The sequence below is a fragment of the Diospyros lotus genome, chromosome 1 (genome assembly GCF_014633365.1).
Source record: "Diospyros lotus cultivar Yz01 chromosome 1, ASM1463336v1, whole genome shotgun sequence".
Classification (NCBI taxonomy): domain Eukaryota; kingdom Viridiplantae; phylum Streptophyta; class Magnoliopsida; order Ericales; family Ebenaceae; genus Diospyros; species Diospyros lotus.
In genome coordinates this window covers 23223782-23245228 of record NC_068338.1, presented here as the reverse complement: position 1 = coordinate 23245228, position 21447 = coordinate 23223782, and the positions used below count along the sequence as shown (strand labels likewise).

Here is a 21447-nt window from a genome sequence, read left to right as displayed (position 1 = left end):
CCGACATAGCACATACAACTATAAGAGGCATTTGGAACAGCGAGCTCATTCAAATGTGATATACACGCAAATATATATATATATATATGAATACATTTAACACTACTTCTTTGGATGGAGAACGAGCAGAGGTTTTCATCATCACCTAGCTATATAAAATGCCATTTACGAAGAAAGCATGGGGTGAAAACAAACCCCATTTTGAGACCGCAAGAAAACCCACAAAGAGATACAGGAACATAGGTTGAACACAATGAGCTAAAGTGAGCTAAAATGAATACATTGAGCTATAATGAACACACCAATCGTAACAGAAGCAAAAAGATACAGGCTAGCTCGCACAAGGATATAAAAGGATGTATAAGAGAACTTGCACTGAAAATCAAAGGAGAATGCAAGAAGAACTTGCCTGATGACTTCGCTATGCAGAAAAATCCTCTCTTCCTGAAACTCCTATCGGCCAACATGAAAATGGGACCAAAAAGAAAAGAAAGAAGAAGAAGTAGGAAGAAAGGGAAAGCCAGGCACACAACAAATAAATGTCGCCGATACAAATGAAGCATGAAGAGGGAAATGCATAGTCTGCACCTGCAACTTGGTCGAAATGACCTGATTGCCCTTCACCTTTACAATGGTCAAGTGGAAGACCAAAGGCACTATTGACATTTAATGGTTAATTTATTTTATTATGATTTTCCTTTAAGAATTTCAAATTTCATTTCTCAATTGAGCTCAGCCCATGCCCAACTCACTAACCCAAATAAATTATCATAATCCAAACCCATTCAATATATAATTAAAATTTCAAACACATCTCAATGGCTCATTCTAGTTGGATTTTCCCCACAGTTTTGGATTCCATTTAGATGGGCTATCAAATTCTCATTTCCACTTACTCTTCATTCCATAAGTAAAGAAAAATATTTTCAACCCTCAATTAATTAAAATAAAAAAATTTTGAACCCAAAATAAAATACTCGAAAATGTCTAGACCCCCAAACAAGTCGTTACAGCAATGACAGCAAGTGACTTGTTGGGGAAAAAGAAAGAAGGGGAGAAAGGAGAGCGCAGAGCCCCCCTCCCTTGCGATAGCGGTGGTGAGAGGCGAGGCGACGAGCGCTCACAACTCGTTGAAAAAGAAGAATGATGGGGAGAGAGCCCCCTGGCCCGGTAAAATTAACACAGCGGGGGGGGGGGGGGGGGGGGGGGACCATTAAATGGCACTCCACTTAGATACTTCATCTGTAAACTAAACGTAGGGCTGCAGCAGGCTGAAACTTCCCCAGGTTTCAGATTTATCATATTTTAAATGCGCAGGTTTTACATTTATCACATTTTAACTATATGTGGCCCTCAGAGCAAGGCCTAACTAAATGGGTGTAAGTAATTAGAACACAAACTTACTAATTATGCTGATAATTCTCTGTATACAGACACTGTGAGAAGTACTCAATTCACGTGTGTGTAATCATTCTAACTCCTCCAAACTATCTAAATATAAGTCCACCACAATTCCAACTTATGATTTTCTAAAATCAAGAGAACAACCTTAGCTTGGAGTACACAAGATTCCAGCACAATTCCAGTGGATTCCTTGGAAACATCGAAATTCGAAATTTGGTCACTTACCCACAAAGTTGTAGCCCTTTTAGGTCTTATTTCTGAAGTCTAAATTTCAAATTACAAATCAAGTGATATGTTTAGAAAGGGGGGTTTCCTCTACGCCACTGTGTTGAACAAAATACTGAAATAATGTTATTAATTCAAGTTAAATCTTACAGTTTTATGATTGACTTAAGCAGAATCCTGTGATGTTTTTTCTTCTTTTGTATATATGATTATCTAGAGATAATCCGTACTACTCATGGATTAATTAAAGACTGCAAAGGACACTAAAGATGTTATACTAAAAACTTGGGACTATTGACCGAATGGGAAGACATTGAGATCCATATGAGAATAGCTGATGTATGAACTCTAAATACCAAGTGCATGAATTTAACAGGAAGTAATTTGGGTTTGTGACTTTTGACTCAAAAATCTTTAGCTTTTAGACTTTCTTCTTGTGATTTACCTGCCACATACCAAACATGCTAGTTGCATTCTCCCCAGGGAATCACTGAATTCATGTGATTTCAAGCTATACGGTCCGTGTATAGGCATAATGGTCTGAGTGAAAACAATAAAATTGTATGTGACATGAAGTACATGATAGAGAGCATGAACGTTTCCAAAGTAGCTAGGATGAGCCTCAAAGAGTACCAGAAGAGAAAGGAGATAGATGGTACTTTTTACAGAGTGCCATGAGAGTAAAAGACTATAAGAGGAGAATAGTTACATGCAGGGATTGGTAACTCAAACTCAAATCCTGGAAGCAATCAGGGGAGTTGTGTTCTGTAGGTAAGCAGACGCCGCTCCTACTCCACTCCCGAGCTTCACCGGGTAACCGACATCCTTGAGTATCATTTCCACTCCGGCAAGACACCCCAGCAATTGCAACTACATTAACACGTACAACAACAGATTCAAAATGTATTCATTTATGAGAATAACTTGAGAATAGAAGTTCATAGAGAGCATAGTTTAGAAGCAAGTGACATGAAGAAGAAACACTGGCAATATAGGATTTCAGATTGATGAAAGCAATTCACAATTTTTATAGTGAACAAATAGGTTGCCCATCATGGATATATACAAAATGTAAAGCTTCATTATCATCTGCAATATCCAAGATTATGATAGAAACAAATGTCAGCATGTTTATGATAACTCGTTGGGGAAATAGTGTATACCTCAGGGCTTCCTCAGACAACTCAGGGATCCCAAATCTCGACACTGGTAAACTACCATATCTATAGCTATTAGATGTGAATGCCCGTGAGCAGAAGCAGATGCTTGTGCACACAAAAATTATGAGAGAACTAATGTTTTTCACCGTTTAATGAACTTTTGGATCCTGCAGATAACTGTTCTAGAGAAAGTTGCTATTGGCTCAAAGCACAATGAAGTTGATGACAGCCAAGATTGGTGGATGTGAGGTGACACTAATGCTCCCCAATGGTCATGAAACAAACTATGGCAAGTGTCCCTTTGACTACTTTTATGTTTTTCTTTAAAAATTGATTACAATATTAAGCTATCTTGTATATGCGTGTTGATCCTATATAGTATGTTCTACGATCTTCTTTAAACTGAAAATTTGTCCCAATTGATGTTTGGTTGATACTAGATAAATTTTATAGAAAAACATTATGCAGGCTGTTATCAGACCTGGCATAGCAAGTGTATATATGATTAAAATTATGCAAGCTACTTTTACTGAAAGGCTTTTAGAAGATAATCATGCAGTGTTTTCCAAAACTTTAAGGAATTCTATGATAAATGAAAAGACACTCACGTTTATCTCATTTCTACCTGTGAAGACACAAGCAACATCCCCTGTTCCTTATCCGAAGAACCACCCACAGAATTTGCTTTTAACCTCTGACCAAGGAATTGGCATTCCTATCACTAGTTTACCATTTCTACTCACAATATGAAAATTATTCTACATGTGTCAAACTTGTGACATGGCCACTGTGATATAAAAAGGGCTCCCCAATTCATGAAGCTTCCTGCTTTGTGAGGGCTGGGGGAGGGTAAAATTATACGGGTGTTACTCCATATTTTGGGGTAACTCACAATGTGAAATCTGTGAACTCACTGGAGGCTGCCTCTGTTTGACAATTTCATAGAAGCGACTGAGGGCATTTATTTTCCAATCTAATCATGGAATAATACTATGTGATGAGCTAAGTTCATTTGTTTTAGGGGTGGGGAATGGGTTATGGTCATGTCAGCGATCAGTAAGGATTGTCAAAGGTGGACTGATAGGGATTGGGATTAAGTGGACTATGGCAGTGGTCTCCCAGCTGGGTATGAGCACAGATGATACAGAGATTGTATACACAAGTTTAAATTAAATGGGTCCATAAGGGTGCAAGCGAATATCATTTTTGTCTCACCATTGACCTCCTGAAAATTAGAGGGATCTATTACAAGAAACGAGCCATCTTAAACCACTTATGAGGTGCAGGCCCCTAAGAGAGAACAAAAGCAGGGACTTTGTTCTTTCTAACTAACCTATAAGCCTGGAAATCAAAGCTTTAAGTTATCATCATTATGAGAGCATTGTAGCCATAAGTGAGAACAGAAGATCTTGTTTGGCCTTAGTTGGGAATCTTGATATCAGTCTACTTCGCATCCAGAGTTACATGAAATTCAATCTGTGATCATTTTCCCCAGTAACCTGATTTTCAATCTTACTTGTTTTCTAAACTTCAAGTAATTGGTATCGTAAGACATACAATACAGAAAATACCTCATTTAGGTTGCCAAGATGCCCGATTCTGAAAACCTTTCCGGCAACTTTATTTAGGCCCAGCCCTAAGCTCAAGTTGTATCTTTTCCATCCCCTTCTAACAATTTCTGAACTATCAATGTAGGGAGGCACAACCACTGCAGTGACTGTGTCACTGTACCATTCCTCTTTCTGAGTGCAATTCTTCAAGCCCCATGCCTCCACGGCAAGCCTGCATTTTGAGATTGAAAATACTTTCAATTTACTCTTTAGAATGATGCAAGAGAATTGCCATGGGGATTTATTACCTTGTTGCTTTGCCCAAGCGGCTGTGCCTCGCAAACACATTTTCAAGTCCTTCCTCAAAAAGGAGATCCAGTGCTGCTCTCAGCCCATATAACAATTGGATGGATGGAGTGTATGGCCAAAATGTTCCCATCTTATAGAACTTCAAGTAATCCTTCCAGTCAAAGAAAACCCTTAGGGATTTTGCAGTTTTGGAGGCCTCAAGAGCCTTTGGGCTTGCACAGACAATGCCCATTCCAGTGGGCATAGAAAGGGCTTTCTGAGAGCCGGTCAAAGCCACATCTACACCCCATTCATCCATCCGGAAATCAAGTGCGCATATGGAGGAAACTCCATCCACAAGATAGAGTGCCGGATGCTGATAGTGATCTGAGAATCATGCGATGAAATCAAACAATCTGATTAGTCCAGAGAGCAAGAAAAATCAATAATCACATAAAAGCATTTCACTGACCAATGGAAATAAATGCTTCAGCAAATCAACTCTATAAGTATCTTAGTAAGCAGACGAGTCAATCAAAAAAAATTTTTTTTTTTTTTTTCTCAAAAAAGGAAGCATAAAAGAATTAGGCAGCAAATTTCAAAATAAGCATGTTGCATTTAGATAAAGATGTAGGTCCTTCTGACTAGTGATATGGTAGTGTAGTTCAAAAATAAAAAAGTTTTCGCAATTTCATTTTACTAAGTTCAGCCAATCTATATTTAGCAAATTATGCATTAATAAGAAAAATTAATAACACCATATAGTAGCAGGCACAGAATCATGCAATCCACAATGCAATTTCAAGAAGAGCATATAAGGCATCAATACATATTTCACCATATGTGCATGCTAGGATATGCTAACTTAGAAAAATGTTGGTAAGAGCCTAAGACCAAAACTGTTTTGAATACCTTAAAGACTCCACCAATAACTATAAAAACAATAAGAAGAAAAAACATAAAAAGATGCACAACAAATATAAGTTGAATATCAAAAGTTCACTAAAGTTCCCCCAACCAACATCTCAAAGCTCTTGTAGTTTGACTAGTCCTTGGAACTGAGCTCAGATTAGTAGATTGAAACTCAGGAATGCTGGTAGGAAGATGACATATTCTCAGTATTCATAGCCATCCAACATATAATACAATAATTTCTTACCTAGTATTTTTCGCACAGCAGCTAAGTTGTTGGTAACTCCAGTGGCTGTCTCATTATGCACAATGCAAATGGCCTTGATAGTGTGTGCAGTATCTGCTGCCAGCTTTGATGCCAAAACTTCAAGATTGGCACCTTGACCCCACTCACTTTCAACAACATCAACATTGAAGTTGAGGCGTTGTTGTTGATCTATCCAGAGCAAACTGAATTGACCAATGAGGAAAGACACAATCCGGTCTCCAGGAGACAATGTGTTTGTAAGTGCACTTTCCCATGCACCAGTACCTGTACCAAAACAGCAATACAATGGCACAAATCAGAAGTAAAAACAACTAAAAAGTTATTAACCACGACACCTAAATCGTAATACATGCTTTGATATTCCTTTGGAGAAGTAATAAGATTTAGTCACTTTCTGTTGCATTCAAAGTTTTAGCTTCAGCCTCATCCAAAATATGTATTTCAAACTGCAGAAAGACCATGATAATTAAGTATGGAAAGAAAATACAAGTCTTTATAAACCCTACCAGATTGTGAATCAACTTTCAACCATTTACATGAACAAAATTTCTACCATTGAGACTAAGCATGCTATCCATCATACTATCTATTAACTAGTCAAAAATGACTCATCTATGAGTCTAGATCCACTTGTTCCACATAGCAATATCCATCAAAACTTGAGCGCATAGTGGAGAAACAGATGACAATGTCGAGAAATCAGAAACGAGTTGTTTTCCAAAACCTAATACAAACATGTATACGCTATGAATAATCCATATTCCAAACACCTTTCAGCATCTTTTTGAAGCAATACCTGTGGTTGGAATCAGAAATGGGGTCCCGCTAGTAGTCTTGAAAATCTTCTTGACATCCTCAATCAAAATTTTTGTCATTGCTGGAATAGCAGGAGAACGATAATCCTCATTGTTCCTGTTCATTGCACGAATAACCTGGTCTGGGATATTGACCGGCCCAGGAACAAAGAGCTGGTTCCTTCCAGGTCCATAGACATAATCCATCTTTCACTTCTTTATTGAAATTCAACAAATTTCTCACTTTCAAGGGCCACAACCTACAGAAAACCATCGGATAACTAATCTTAATTTTGTAGTACAATTACTTGAAAAATTTTGCACAACTATGAAAAAGTGGAATTCAAACTTAGCTTTCATTTTATAGCCATACATTCATCTATGCTATGAACTACTACAAGTGGCCTCTCTTCTTTAGCTTCTCAAACTCTTTGGGGACGCCACTTTGTGGCTCTTCTCCTATCCTGTCCTTGTGTCACATGCTTTGGGATAAAAAACTAACAAAATTTCTCAATCCCTTATAATTAGAAAACATCAGTTGCTTACCAAGAATATATGTTCTTTCTTGTTTTTCAGATCATCCCCTTTAAAAACGAAATTGTATGATCCACACTATTGGGTGGCATACTTCTGGAGGTCAATGGCTTGTATGACGACTTCCCAAAATCAATCTAGCTTAGATACAGAAACTTCCCACTTTGAAACCAACTTTCCATGCTTAACAGATGATCAACCCAACTTTGAAACCACTTTGTGGAATTTGGGAGGCAAAGTCTAACGCCACTTTACACACAAGTATTACTTACTTAGGGAGAAATCGAGGAAAATTCACATGCTTCTAATTTTTCATTTCATTTCCTGTCAGGTAACCATGCCTCAGTATGTGGCCTCCTCTTATTATTTGATTTCTTTCTTCTTGACTACACATAACATGACTACAGTACATGGAACATTTATAGACTTGGACTAACATATATCTAATTCATAAATGTACCTATGAACAGGCACATACATGCATGACTCTTCACCTCTAATTCATGAATCCAGCATACGTATGTGTACAGAAATTTCTAGACTACTAAAATAAATTTTTTAACTTTCCAACCACCATTTAACGATGAAAACAAATATTGTAGAACTCAATATATGAAGCATCATTTTTCCATGTTGGCCTCCATTGAATAATTTTTCTCTATTTCTTTTTATTTTCAGTACGTCAGCCATTATACTTAATTTATTTCTCAATTTTCTAGAAATTACATTTATCATCTTCCCATATTTCTATTATGTTTTGATATATCAGCAATTTTACGTAATAAACAATGAATATTATTTGTTCATGTTTCCATAAATCTGGGATAATTTCATTACTTACAATAAATCATTCTAGATAAAAAAAAATTACAATATTAATCATTAGAGTAGAAAATAATATGAATAAGAATGTCTACTCTACATATCAAGAATGCCCCATTCTGCAATGAGGATTGCACATCTGGGAGAAACTTCATTTTGCTATTTAAGGTCATAAGCACACACATGAATACCCACTAATATTAATACTTGTGACTCTAACTTGGCCAGTAAAACCTTTGATGGAATGCCAGAACAGAAGGAAGATACAGAAGCAGAAGCCAAGCCAGGTACAAGACAACCATGGACCAAGTAAAAGGTAGCTAATTGTAAGTTAGTTTCCATTCTATGCAAAACTCTTAATCTGTAGTTTGAAGGCCAGGACACAATTACAATTAGTACCACCATAATTCCCAATCTCCTAGCAGACTACTTTACACACTCATTATTTTTATTTTTTCATTTCTCGAGCTTCGAGTTGTACAAATAGTCTCTTTACGACAAAGTAAGAGGAAGGTTGTGTACAAAATACCAAATAACTGTCGTATATTGTGCACTAGTTGTGACCCTTCAATTTTGCTCAAACTTATTCTATGAAGGAAAAAACAAAAAACCACACAATAGACAATAGGTGTGTGATTTATGAGTTATTGTGCCCACACTTTAGAAAACCAAAAGAAGATAGATTTTGTGACTTCTTGTGTAGCTTTGATCCATTTTAACCATCAAACCAGTTGGTTTCAATTAAGCAAAACAAAAACAAAAAGCATACATAAATTAAGATTACTCCCATAAAAAATAGTGAAAACTAACAAGTTTCAGGCGATAAGATTACTCAGAAAGAGAGAAGTGGACTTGCCTTGGGATGAGACCACTGAAGAAAGAGAACTGAAACCCCCCACCCACCTTTGGAAGAGGAAGATGGAGAAAAAATTGGGGAAGGGAGAGAGAGAGAGAGATGACAAACCAAAACCAACAAAGGAGTAAATTTTATAAGAGGGCGGGATGTCGACCAGCTTCCTGAGTGGGTCCCACGTGGCATCCATGTGGCAGATAAGAATTGCCCCGAATTTGGAACCCCAAAAGCCCAAGGGGAAGAAGAAAATAAAAGAAAAACAAAAAGATTAGGAGAGAGAGGAAGAAAGGGCAAAAAGAGTATGAGGTTGAGGAGGACTAAGTGAAAGATAAAGTGATAATGGGGTCTGAACCACACCCTCACCTCTTCAATGCCAAGCCACAAATCTCACACACCTCATCCCTTGTTTGCTTCTTGACTTGATTCTATTCTAACCCTCTTCTTCTATTTATATTTGCAAAATTCAACTCTCAAGTGAATTGACATCATCAACACACAAAGACATTCAACCCATTACTTCTTTTCCCTCCTTAAAATAATACTTCATTCAATAAGAGAATTTCAAATGGAATCATAATTAGTTTGAAATTTGTGATTTGGAATAATCTCATTTCAAATCCAAATTTTAATATTTTGAATCTATCATTAAGATAATGTAATAAATAAAAGATTTTCAAAATTAATCATTCTAAATTTGGACTACCTTGACCTTTTGTATTTCATAAACAACAAATCGTTTTGCTATATGTAATAAATGATATCTTATATTTTTATATAATTTATGTTTTCCGTACTAAACAAATATTAATATTAATTACATATATAAAAATATTAGTAGCATAATGCTAAATAACATTATCTTTCTTGAAATGGTTTACTTTTAGGTCAAATCGAACCAAATTATTAATTATGCTTAATGACAAACTTTTAAATTAGTTATTTTTGTAATAATACAAATTAAAATAATATCAGTACCCTTAATATTAATATTTAAATTTTAGATTTGAATTTTGTTTCATGTAAAAAAAAATTCCAATCTCTTGCTGATAATTAGTTTATATTATTTTATTTTAAAAATTATATTCTAATTTAACACTTTACATTCTTAAATTATACATTCCACTGATACTCTAAAAAGAAGAATATCAAATGAGAAGAGGTTCTCACTCCTCCACGTTGGACGGAATGAATGAATGGCATTGAATGGTGAATGCTCCGTTTCGCTTTTACTTATATTTGGGTGAAAAATAACATATAAACTATGATGATAATATTTTTTATGTAGAATTAAATTTGTTGAATTGAATTGGGGATTTTTTTCTAGAATAGATTATACAATTGATAACAAAATCAACGGAACCCAACAAGGAGGATATATAATTGCATTCATTATTAAAGAGAAAAAGAGAGATACATTAAACTATTGTTTTTATATTTAAATAAAATATTAGAATGATATAAATATTATTCAAAATATGTATAATGCCTAATAATAAAATTATTCAACTTAAGTTTAATCTAATTTTTATTAGGTAGATGTCAATTCTCTAAAACAGATATTGAATTAATAATTTATTCTCATGATACGAATATCCAATTATTATCTCAATGATCATCAATAGTTGTTGAACAAAATGAGTTGTATGTCAATTTTTTTTCTTATATCTTTTTGTCAACGTGTTTATGAACTTTACTCTTCATTTTACGATAAAAAAAAATTATATCATATAAAGGTTTTTAAAAATGCACGCTCTTTTTTTTTTCAATACTAATCAAAATAATGGCATAATTATAAACTTTTTGCTTATTATTTTGCGGTGCAATTTTTAGTAAGGATAGACCGTTCTTTTCTTTTACACAATTAAAGAAAATTTTTATTTCTAATAATACCGTATCTTAATTTTACTAATAATTTTAAATATTCTTTTTTATCATGAGTCAAATGCAACAATTTATTTACCAAAACACCCAAATTCATAACCCTTAAAATCTTCAATTAGTTGGCTAATTTTTGTAGGTATTTGTAGCTGCAAAACACAAAATATTTTTCTCAATTGAACTAAACATGTGGTGCACAAATAACAAACATACATAGAAAACATACTTAAAAATTATTTTTTTATATGTTTAAAAATCTTGTACTACAGCTTTAATTATTATTGTTATTCGTATCTTCTCAATGAGTCTCTTTTTTTTAATTATTTTTCCAAATTAACATAAAATTATTGCCTCATTATATATATATATATGTGTATGCATATATAAATTATTTTCTGATCAAATTCATTGTTACCTTTTTAAGTGTATTTATTTTTGAGATATTCTAACAAGTTTTTTATTAATATGTTCATGAATTTTTTTCCATAATCTATATGTACTTATAAATAAGAATTTAAATGCAGTAAATTATTATATTAATGCATTAATAACAATTTTTTTAGACCGATTGAAATGTTAGCTAGTTATGATTGGTTGATTATGAGTTATAATTTATTTTATTTATCAATAAATTTAAATATTTACAATTTTATCAAATAACTACAATATATGTGATTGCTATTGTTTTTATTTTTTTACAACCTTTTAGGTGTCTCCCTTCAATTCTCTTCTTTCATTGTTACTTTACATAGTTAATTAATGACTCAAATAATGTATAATAAGCAACTTGAATAACAAAAACTCCCAACTAAAAAAACTAAATAATGCATAACAATAATAATAGAGTTACATAGCGAATGAGAAACTCTCCGACTACTAACCCCTTCTCCAACTTCATTTTATGTAATATTGTTTTTTTATTTTTTAACAAAATTTTACCCAAAAAAATAAAAAAAACTACCCTGTTAGCTCTTCCAATCATTTTTTACTAAAAGATGAAGGCAAATTATTGTGAAAAGCATTTTTTTTCTAAAATTTAAGCACCTATTCAATTGTAAAAACTTTTTTTTATTTTAACTTGAATTTTATTAAATAATTAAATCTCTTATTAATAAATAAAATTTTAAACTTTATACTATTTGACTTTTTGAAATATAAAATTTAGAACATCTTTAAAAAAAAAAAAAACTCTTTGACAACGAAGCAAAAGACCATATCAATAAGTTCATTATACAACTACTTGAAACTGTATATAATTTAAGCTAAATCTATACAACTTCAAAAGTTCCACTTCAAGCCCATAACTCATCAAGTAATCATGCAAGGGGAATATGACGATGCCCAACAACTCAAACAAAGGCCTCCAACATGGAACTTACCATCTTTTCCACAAACACATGAGCAATTACCAGACCTGAAAGTACATTGCTTCAATTGTTCCAGCCCAATCAGCAAAGATCTTGGCCGAGACCAATTCCCCCCATTCTGCTGCCTGTTCATTCCTTTACACAAAGAAAAAGCATATTCTCAATTAATACATTAAGCCAAAAACAAACAGGGGCAAGTAACAGGAAGCAACAGCTAATAATAATCCAAAAAAAAAAATCATTCTTACTTGCATCTTCAAACCGACCAGAGGACATATCGCAGCAAGAAGGATTAAGAGACTAGAGAACGAAGGCTCCTCCCGGCAGTTGAAGACTTCGGCTTGACGTGTCCAGTGAACAGCACAGCATTCACCTGTAAACATAATCGACCAGACCACACCCATGCAACCAGCTAGCATAACGCCCTGACCTCCATCCATAACATTCCAATAAACAGCCAAAAAGTGGTCTCAATTTATAGCAAAAACCAAAATGAATAACCAAATAAATGAGACTTCCAAGTCCACAGGACTAAACTGCACCACCATGCGTTCATAATGTACATCTACAGTGCTGCAACACAAGGAGGAGCAAACAACAGCAACATGCAAATGGGGCATGTTAAGAATACGTTATGCGCAAAGTCTGAAATTTTGTACAAAAAACAGATCCAGATACTGAAGCTGCAAAATTGCTTAATGTACACTTTTCCAGCCTTCCAGGGCATAACACATACAAAATGTCTTGCTCTACGGTCTGTAGCAAATGAAAAGAGTAAACGCTCTTTGGCTGTCCTCTATATATGTGAAGAAATTAGTAACTTTGTTAACACCAAAGGATGAAAAAAAAGAAAGACGAAAAAAACAAAAGAAAAGAAAAAATGGCGCAGCAAGCTTTCCATATATGTTGTTTCTTGAAGTCATCTTCAATTCTCGGACAGTACCACAAGAGTTCTCAAATTCCTCCACAGCCATCTTTTTGCTTTGAAGCATTCCTCATCCAACGTATATTGGTTTTAGAACATCCAGACATTGCTTAAGACAGAAATCTGCAAAACTTTTTATTCTCATGGGTGAAAAAGTTCCAGAGAATATTAGTGGCCGAAGCAGCAAATGCCTTTGGCGAAATCAATTTGACTTCCCTGTAGGCTGTCTGTTGTTTCAACATCAGGCAAGAAAAAAACTACTTCACGCCTGACGAGAAACCATGTCTAGAAGGAAAACCAGTCTGACGCACCCTATAAGGCCTCTCATTACCGTAGTTTCTATTATCAGACGGTCCTGACCCCAGAATTCCAGAAGAATTTGGATCAGGAAGACGGAAACCATTACCCATAGGTCTTTGATGTGGAGGTTGACCTTGGGAATGCATATCAGCTTCAGCTCTTCTTCGTCTTTTCCATGCTTCAAATTTCCCTGTATCAAACCCCCTGTGACTTGATAAAGATGTCTGAGAAGACTCATTTATGTATCCTCTTGACCTAGCAACAGGTCCAGGCGGATAACCATTCAGGTGAGAGGGTCCAACCCCTGCCTCCTGCTGCTCCAGTTTTAGTTTCGAATAAATCTGATGAAGTCTCTCACCAGACAAATTTGAGAAGGTGGAAACATAGTTCCACAGTCGTGTAGTCATCCCTGCACAAGAAAATTACCATCATCAATGATGGCCATGTTTAACTCTAGTAACACTTCTCAACATTTAAGGACAACCAACAGTTAAAAAAAAAACATAAAAACACAGGCATATGTCTCATTGCATGCAAAGAGTCATACTTTCTTGTCTATGAGTCCCCTCCTCATGCTCTAAGACAATTTGGTCAATCCTTCGACCAAGAAGTTGTAGATACTTCCGAATTTTGGAAAGCACCTGTATAAGCACACGTGGGAAGAACAGAGTCATGGTGAAAATCAAACAAAATACACCAAAGACTGACGGACCAGGTAACAAGATGAACCTTTTCCTTCGGTAAATCAGCACTGGTAGTTTGCAACTTTTGAAGACGCCTAAGGGTCTTTTCCTCCTCAACCATGACATCTTCACACCATTCCATCCATTTCACTTCCTTAAATTGCTCATACACTTCTTCAGTATCTGACATTTCACCTTCCTCTTTTACTAAAGGTTCAGCCTTCTGGGGTTTTGGAGGTCTTGTCCTGCTCATTTGGACATTAAGTTTGGTAGGACCTGGTTTCCCTTGTTTGCCTTTGCTGTGAGACACCGAGATGCTTCGAAGATTTTCCCTCTGCTTCTTGGAAGCTTTGCGGCCACCCGTGGCATTTGCATCCCTCCCCCCAACAGCTACAAGTTCCTGTTATTAAGTGGCTAGACAATTACTTCATTTTAAAGGAGACACTCAGAAATTATTAAGGCACACAGAAAAAGTAACATTGTAATCAGGTTAGCTGAGAAAGCATAAGATACATAAAAACACAACTCCAGATGTGCAAGTACTGAACAAGGGCAGCTGAGGTGTAAGCCTCAAGCAAACCCCACTTCTCTATAGTAGCCTCAGCAGGTGTCTAGTGATCAGCTACAGAAATGAATCCTTGGAAATCTGGAGCTCTGGGTCTCCCAGAAGACCTTCGCATAGTTGTCAAAGGCACATCAGAGGCACACCTAGGCTCAAGGTTCAGCTGAGGGTGCCCCGCTCTATGAGGGGCATGCCTAGGCACGAGATGCACCCCTTTTGCTCCTATGTAATTTTTTTCAATAGACTTGTTAAAATCTAACAACTAACAACCAGAAAAAAATAAAAGAAAATTCAGAAAACAATAAAAAAAACCCCATTTTTTAGTTAAATAGTGTTGGTTATTTGTTTTATGATTTTACAAGTTTGTATTTACTTTAAATAATGATGTATAAGTATTTTTATACAGATATTTCAAATGTGCACCTTGCATCCAAAAGGCTTTATCAATGTTAAGGTTCATGTTTTAAACTTTTGATTTGGGTAAAGGCTCTGGTGGAAAGATGTCAATCAAGATGGCACATAGAAGAACAAAGAAGGTGGAGAATGCCATCCCCATGCCAGCTAAGTCATTGGAAGTGACTGGTGCTATCATGGCATAGAATGTTAGTTGTTTCCTCGGTGCAGAGGCAGTGCAAAGACTGAGAAAGGACCAGCATGTGATGAGTTAGTCCTTGGTATGTCCTAAAAGGAATGGGGCATGAGCTACACAGACAAGGTCATGGTCCCATGAATCAGAATAGGTCAAGGATTCTGGACTCTGTTCATGTAAATGGGTCATTTACAAATAGAAAAGCTAACACCCTTCTGTCTGATGGCCTTGCCTCCCTTCCAAAGAATGGCCAAACGCTTCCCCTGGGCTCCTCAACTGGGCCTTATCAGGTTTTTTTGACAATCCTTGGCAGATTAGAATGATCAGTCAGATCAGAAGATCCCACCCATCTCTGTTACTCTTCGAGTGGAATCTACTAAATAGAGCATCAGTGGCACCTGTGCCAGCTTCAGGTAGGGTGAGCAGTTAGGTCTTGTGCATTTTCCATCTCAGACGGGTTCCATGGCTCCTGCTCCTGGAGGAGACAATTTGCTTCTTTAGCAGGATGGTGATGGTTTTATCATTGGCCTTTTCCAAAATGTTCTGATAAGGAGGTGAAAATTTTCAAGGAGGAAGCCAGTAGATTATTGATTTTTGAAATTAGTTGAAGACACAAACTGAGAAATTTTTAAATTAGAAAAGGTGACCTGACCACAATTTTTCTCATACCATGCAAGTGTCACGGATATTAACTAATCAATAGGCTTGCTATTGATTTTTTCTTTGATTTATTTAATTGGGTGCGGGAGAACTGGGGAGGATCCTATGGTGTTTGGGATTGTTTATTTCTTTAAAGAAATATCATGAGGAAACAGAACCACATCTCAATGCAGTTGGACCTGACAAATCTAGTTATTTTTCTCTTGTATGCATTGAAAGAAACAGAAATTTTGTTTCAACTTGACTTTCTACACTTTCCCATTTTTCCCTTGAACATAAATAAACAAGAAATTTTCTCTCAGCCTACCTCCGGGTTCAGTTCGTCCAAAAGGTTCAACCTTTAGGTCATTAAATAGGAGTGCCCTTCCTAACTAAGAATTATCATTGAGGAAATGCTATAGAGATGGGCAATCATAAAGCTTCTTCCAACAGGAAGATGCTGAAAAACACTCCTCTCAAATGCCCGACCATCTAAATTCTTCAATTTTAGCAAAAATCCTAGACTCCAGACACCAAACCAAAGAACAATTCCCCTCAATTGACACAATACAAGAAACACATGCCATGTCAGGAGACATACTCTAAAGAAAAAAATATATATACAGTAATGTAGGCTTTGGCATTGCAAATTTGGTTAGGTCAAACAAATGCATTGCACAATATATTTTTATTTTGGACAGAGGTGAGGATAACAGATATGCAGACAAGAAGTACAAACAGGGATGCATTCAATTCACAAACTAGGCTATAATTAAAATATTAACACTAGGGAGCGAAAATGAACAGCAGGTGAAAGAGAAGAGGAAGAACAAAGGCCCTTAAACTCGAAAAGACAAAAGAGGGCCCATCACATATTACCCTTTTTATCCTAAGAAACACAAGCTAGACAACTAAAATTTTACTTTCCAGTTTATCTATTATCAGGAGACCCACAATCCATTCTAGTTAAATGTAAGCATCCTATATGGATACTATCAATATGGTTAATTAAACTGAATAGAAGTTGCTTTCCTTTAAAATTCATGCCATATTGTATTTACCAACAACAGTTTTTTTAAAAAAAAAACTCTGTACTCAACCAAATGCATGTTTAAATTTTTAATTCTTTTCTCTTTCTTTTTTGTTTAATTTGCATTGTTGAAGAATCACTTTCTAGTAATTCTTTTCAATTTACCCAAACAGAGCCTTATGGCTTTTTCCCTGATGAACTTAAATTACTGCAGCTGTTCAAAAACGGTATTAGTGAATTGGTTGGTGCACCATAACCTTTCATGCTTAATCCTGTAATGCACAAAAACCAACACCAATCTGCTTTCTGCAACTTATAGATCTTTCCATTCTCATAATAATTTTATGCATCAGGAAATCATAATTACGGCATCACTTACCATTTCCAAAAGTTGAGAAGCCCGCTCGTTCAGGTTGGGGGCCCGAGGTAGGAAGGTTTCATGATGTTGAAGTTCCACTGGAGCAATTTTCTTTGTAAGACCAAGCTTTTCATCTAACCGTATCTTTTCCCAATTACCAAATCCATGGTAATGGATTCCCAAAAGCAATTTAGCATCATCCTCTAAAGATCACATAAACAAGGAAAAATAATGGATTCAATGCATATAGCAGAAAATCATTCCGAAGAGAACTGAACATACACATAACTTGCAAAGGAGTTAAAAAACTTACTCTGATTCCATCCACAACCTTTAGACCAAGTAGCAGGTTTGAGGTAATTTAAAGCTCGGAATTGCGAGATTGGGTCCTCGTACTGACTAATACGATTTGCTAGGAGTTGAAGTTCTTTAACACGGTTTAGTAAATCATTAGCCTTTACAGGGACACCAAAAAAATCTAATATAGGTCCCTACAAGTACATTCAACATTGATTTGTTAGTTCACACCAGCAATACCAGCTTGCAACAGAAACAAATTCACAAATGACTATTAGATGACAATGTGCTCAATAGCATTTGGTGAACTCTAACCTTAGGGTCAAAGTTGACTCCATCAACTGCATCTCTGCATCCATCAATCAAAGCGTCAAAAATCTCAATCTGTGCTTCAGTGGGAGCAGTTTCAACTGCCCCACCTACCTCAGCTGATATTAAGCCGATCTGACTGTGGTTCCCAAACTTCTTAACCTAATTTTAGAAGAATATTGAAATAATATAAGAAACTTGCATGCAAAGAAATAGGCAGAAACATAAATGAAACAAAATAAATTTCTCAAGCAAAAGATTGTCCCACAACCCTTGAAAAGTGTTGCATGCAATAAACACAAATTATATACAAAAAAAAAAAAAATGAAGAAGATACATAAAACACATCAAATAGACTTCATAAAAAATGCTTGCAAAAAAACGAGTGAGAGCATCTCTTTAGAAGCAGCAAAAAAGAAGAAACAAAACATGATCAAAAGGGAAGAAGAGCAAGATTAGAAAAGACAAAGGAGAATTATGGGAAGAAAACTAATTTCAATCCCTAAATGCACTGGGAAAAGTTCAATCCCTAAAGGCACTGGGAAAAGTTCAGCAGATTGGCTATTTCCCATGAAACACAGAAAATCTCATGAAAAAGAAGAAAAGAAAATGACTTGGTTGCATTGCAATTAAATATTAACGATCATGAAGAAATGAAATCTAAAACTACCTAAACTCAGCCAGTTCAGATAATGTACCTAATGCATAGTATACCATTCTTCTTAAGGCCATTACTGCTAGTAAACCAACAAATTAATTCATTATTTCATACTAAAGATATAGCAGCAGCAGCAGCAGCAGCAACAATCTCAAGCCTTAATCCCACTAGATGGGGTCAACTACATGAATCTAGACCTCTAGGCATCGATCCATAGTCATCTTCTCTATAAGGTCATTATGTCCTACATTGTGTTTAAAGGCTTCCCACCTTCTCATAATGCAGTGGTTTTCATGAAAAAAAAAAACAAAAAAGGCAGGAAGGGGGGGGCAGTTTTTCAAGAACCGAATACATACAGAAAAAGGTAATTGACTTCTAAGTTAGAAATCAAGCTATAAAACTGTAGGATAGAGTAATGGATAGGTTAAGAGATGAAACAAAAGTATCAAATAATATGTTAAGGTAAACAATAGAGAGATCCAGTGTGAACGCAAATGATCTCAGTAAAATTTGTGGACTTAGAAGAAGCACACAGTAAAGTCCCAGAAGACTTACTGTAGTCAGCTTGAAGAAAGAGAGCTCACAAATTAACATATTGAAATCACAGAGAACTTGTATAATGGAACTAACAATGGAGATGACAGCAGCGGGAAGGACTAGTATTTTCAATCACTATTGGCCATTAAAGCATCACATATGCAAAATATGACAATAAAAAAGATTCAAATGATATAGTGTCCGGCCAAACAAAAAGCAAAAAATTACGAATGAGGTTATACGTTGTAAGGCTAGAGTAGCTCCATTAAAATTACAAACTGTTAGTGAGAGGAATGGCATGACCCAAGGAATAATAGAAGGGCATCATTGTAATAAGGTTGCAATGGTTTGTTAGGATATTTTTACAAGTTGTTAGAGCACACGGGTGCTGTTAGGATGCTGTTAGAAATTAGTTAACTAGCTACTATGCCTATAAAAAGGCCAATTGTAAGAGGAGAGGATATGAGTGAATTGATGAAATGAAATCCTAATTCTCTCTACAATTCTCTCCTTTCTCCCTCTTGTTTCTCTCTATTGCTCTCCCTCGTTTCTCTCTAATTTCTCCCCCGTTCTTCTTCAATTTTCCCTCTAATACATTCTGTTCTTGACCTTAATTCGATCAGATCTTTCCGATTGTCCATTTCAGCCCGTTATGAACCCTAGGTTCATGACAAATGGTATCAGAGCAGTCCATCATTGGCTGTGGTTTTGATTCGAGTTCCAACGGTGATTATCGATTGTGATAGGCAATTGTCGCCTGTGAATCTAGGCCCTCTTGTTCGAATCTTGAGAGGGAAGCAGGTGGTAGCTTCGAAGTGGGAATTCGGCTGTCGAAATAGATAGCAGCAATTTCTGACGAGCTGGAGTAGCGTCGATTGAACAAGGAGGCGAAGCTAAGCAAGCATTTCGGCTCTGGAATTAAATTCGACGCTGGCAAGGAAAGTGCCGACGGTGATACCAAACTGAATCTTAAGTCAAATCAGAGTGGCGCAGCAGGTATTGGATCGAAAATGGAGCGAATGTGAAGATGGAAGCGTGAATCACTTCCAGATTAGGTTGTCGAATGTGAAGGTGAAACGGAGCGACTATTAAAAGTGGAACAACAGGGTGAATTGCTGCTATTTTTCTGAGTTGTTGTAGTTGATCAAGAAGGAGAGGCGAGTGTAGGAGACTTTGCAACAGACGAGCCAGAAGGCAAAATTGGATCCGTTGCTTAGTTGTTCATTTTGCTGGAGTTTGGAAATTCTTAGCGTCTGATCCATAGTTGCTATGAGTGACCCTCAAAAATTGATTCTGAAGCATGGGGGTGGAGCGTTGGCTGCTATTTGAGGCTGAAAGTGGAACGCAAAGCAAATTCCAGCAAAATTCCAATAAATTACGACACCGACCCAGTGGTCGCAACCAGTGGACGATGATTGGGTGATGCCAGATAAATTGAGCTTTCGATCTGATTTGAAAGGTGTCTACTGGACAACAATTAGGCTCGGAGTTTGGGAGGAGGACTTTGACGGTGATTGAGCTAAGAGAACTCCGATCGATTCTTGGGATATTGTTGCCAGCGTGGTTGTTCGAACAAGGAAGGCAAAGCAGGTTAGCCAATCTAAATTTCTGTTTAATCTTTAGAAGCGGCTTGTAGAAACTAGTGAAACAGGCCAACGATTCTTGCCTTTGATTTCCGACAAGCTGAACGAACTCTCTCATCAGATCTGTTCAAGCCACGCCAGCTAATTTATGACGGTGACAAAGGTAGATTCAAGTTGCCGAGCAAGTTGTTTCCCTTGACTTGATGAGGTTTAAAGGATAAAACAAGGAAAATTAGAGAGAAATAAGAGGATCTGGGGTCCGATTATTTTGCTGAATTGAGGCCGACATAGGTGAGCTTACAACAATTTCTTTGGTGACTACTAACATAAGCATTGAATTGGAAGGCAGGTGGCTCATCTTGCTGAGAAATTGAAGATTGTTGAGGGTGAGAGGCAATCGTTTATCCTAGGTGCTTGCTATGAAGCAGATATCAAAAGGAGATGAGGTCTCAATTGCAGCCGAATGATGCTACATTTTCAGTGGCTAATTTTCAAGCAAGAGAGCAGCTTCAATTGCAACGGACCAGTGCTACATTTTCAGTGGGGTATCCTACTCGTGAAGCTAGGGGCGGCAGTACATACATAAAGCAGAATGCTTCATTTTCAGTTCGAAAGGAGCCTCTATGGCAGCAAAAGAAGGCTGCATTTTCGGTTGACCGGAAGCATCAAACACGAGGAAAGGATTTTGAGAAGGAGATCAGCCACAGGAACAAGGAAAAAAGAAGTGGGATTGATGAAGAGTGCGAGGAATTTGGCCGTATGTTCTGCGAGAAGCTACAAGAGTTCGCGATGATACTTATTAAGAAGTATCATTACAACTTTCCGGTTGAATATTTTGATGATTATCACGGAAGTTTTAACAAGGAGAAATTCCTTGCAATGGAGCAACTGAAGGAGGAGACAAGATTATGAACGATCGATT

General features: G+C 36.3%; 2 protein-coding genes across 5 annotated transcripts in view; both read right to left on the bottom strand.

The window, feature by feature from the left end:
* Nucleotides 1-2130: 2130 nt before the first annotated feature.
* On the bottom strand, nt 2131-8977 carry LOC127803570 (serine--glyoxylate aminotransferase). Its single transcript, XM_052339894.1, has 6 exons — nt 8814-8977; nt 6604-6861; nt 5787-6071; nt 4648-5014; nt 4361-4571; nt 2131-2499 (listed from the first exon to the last, which is right to left on the bottom strand). The coding sequence occupies exons 2-6, from the start codon at nt 6806-6808 to the stop codon at nt 2362-2364; spliced, it is 1206 nt and encodes a 401-aa protein (XP_052195854.1). The 5' UTR covers nt 6809-6861; nt 8814-8977; the 3' UTR covers nt 2131-2361.
* A 3710-nt stretch (nt 8978-12687) lies between these two features.
* The window catches only part of LOC127798349 (protein CHROMATIN REMODELING 5), a 54377-nt gene continuing 45617 nt past the window's right edge, over nt 12688-21447 (bottom strand). For all 4 annotated transcript variants that reach the window (XM_052331868.1, XM_052331885.1, XM_052331893.1 and 1 more), the window contains exons 26-31: nt 17754-17909; nt 17455-17632; nt 17163-17344; nt 14010-14363; nt 13828-13921; nt 12688-13689 (exon numbers count right to left, since the gene is read on the bottom strand). In XM_052331868.1, the coding sequence (XP_052187828.1) occupies nt 13238-13689; nt 13828-13921; nt 14010-14363; nt 17163-17344; nt 17455-17632; nt 17754-17909 (1416 nt within the window). In that variant the 3' untranslated portion in view covers nt 12688-13237. The remainder of the gene's footprint in view (nt 13690-13827; nt 13922-14009; nt 14364-17162; nt 17345-17454; nt 17633-17753; nt 17910-21447) is intronic.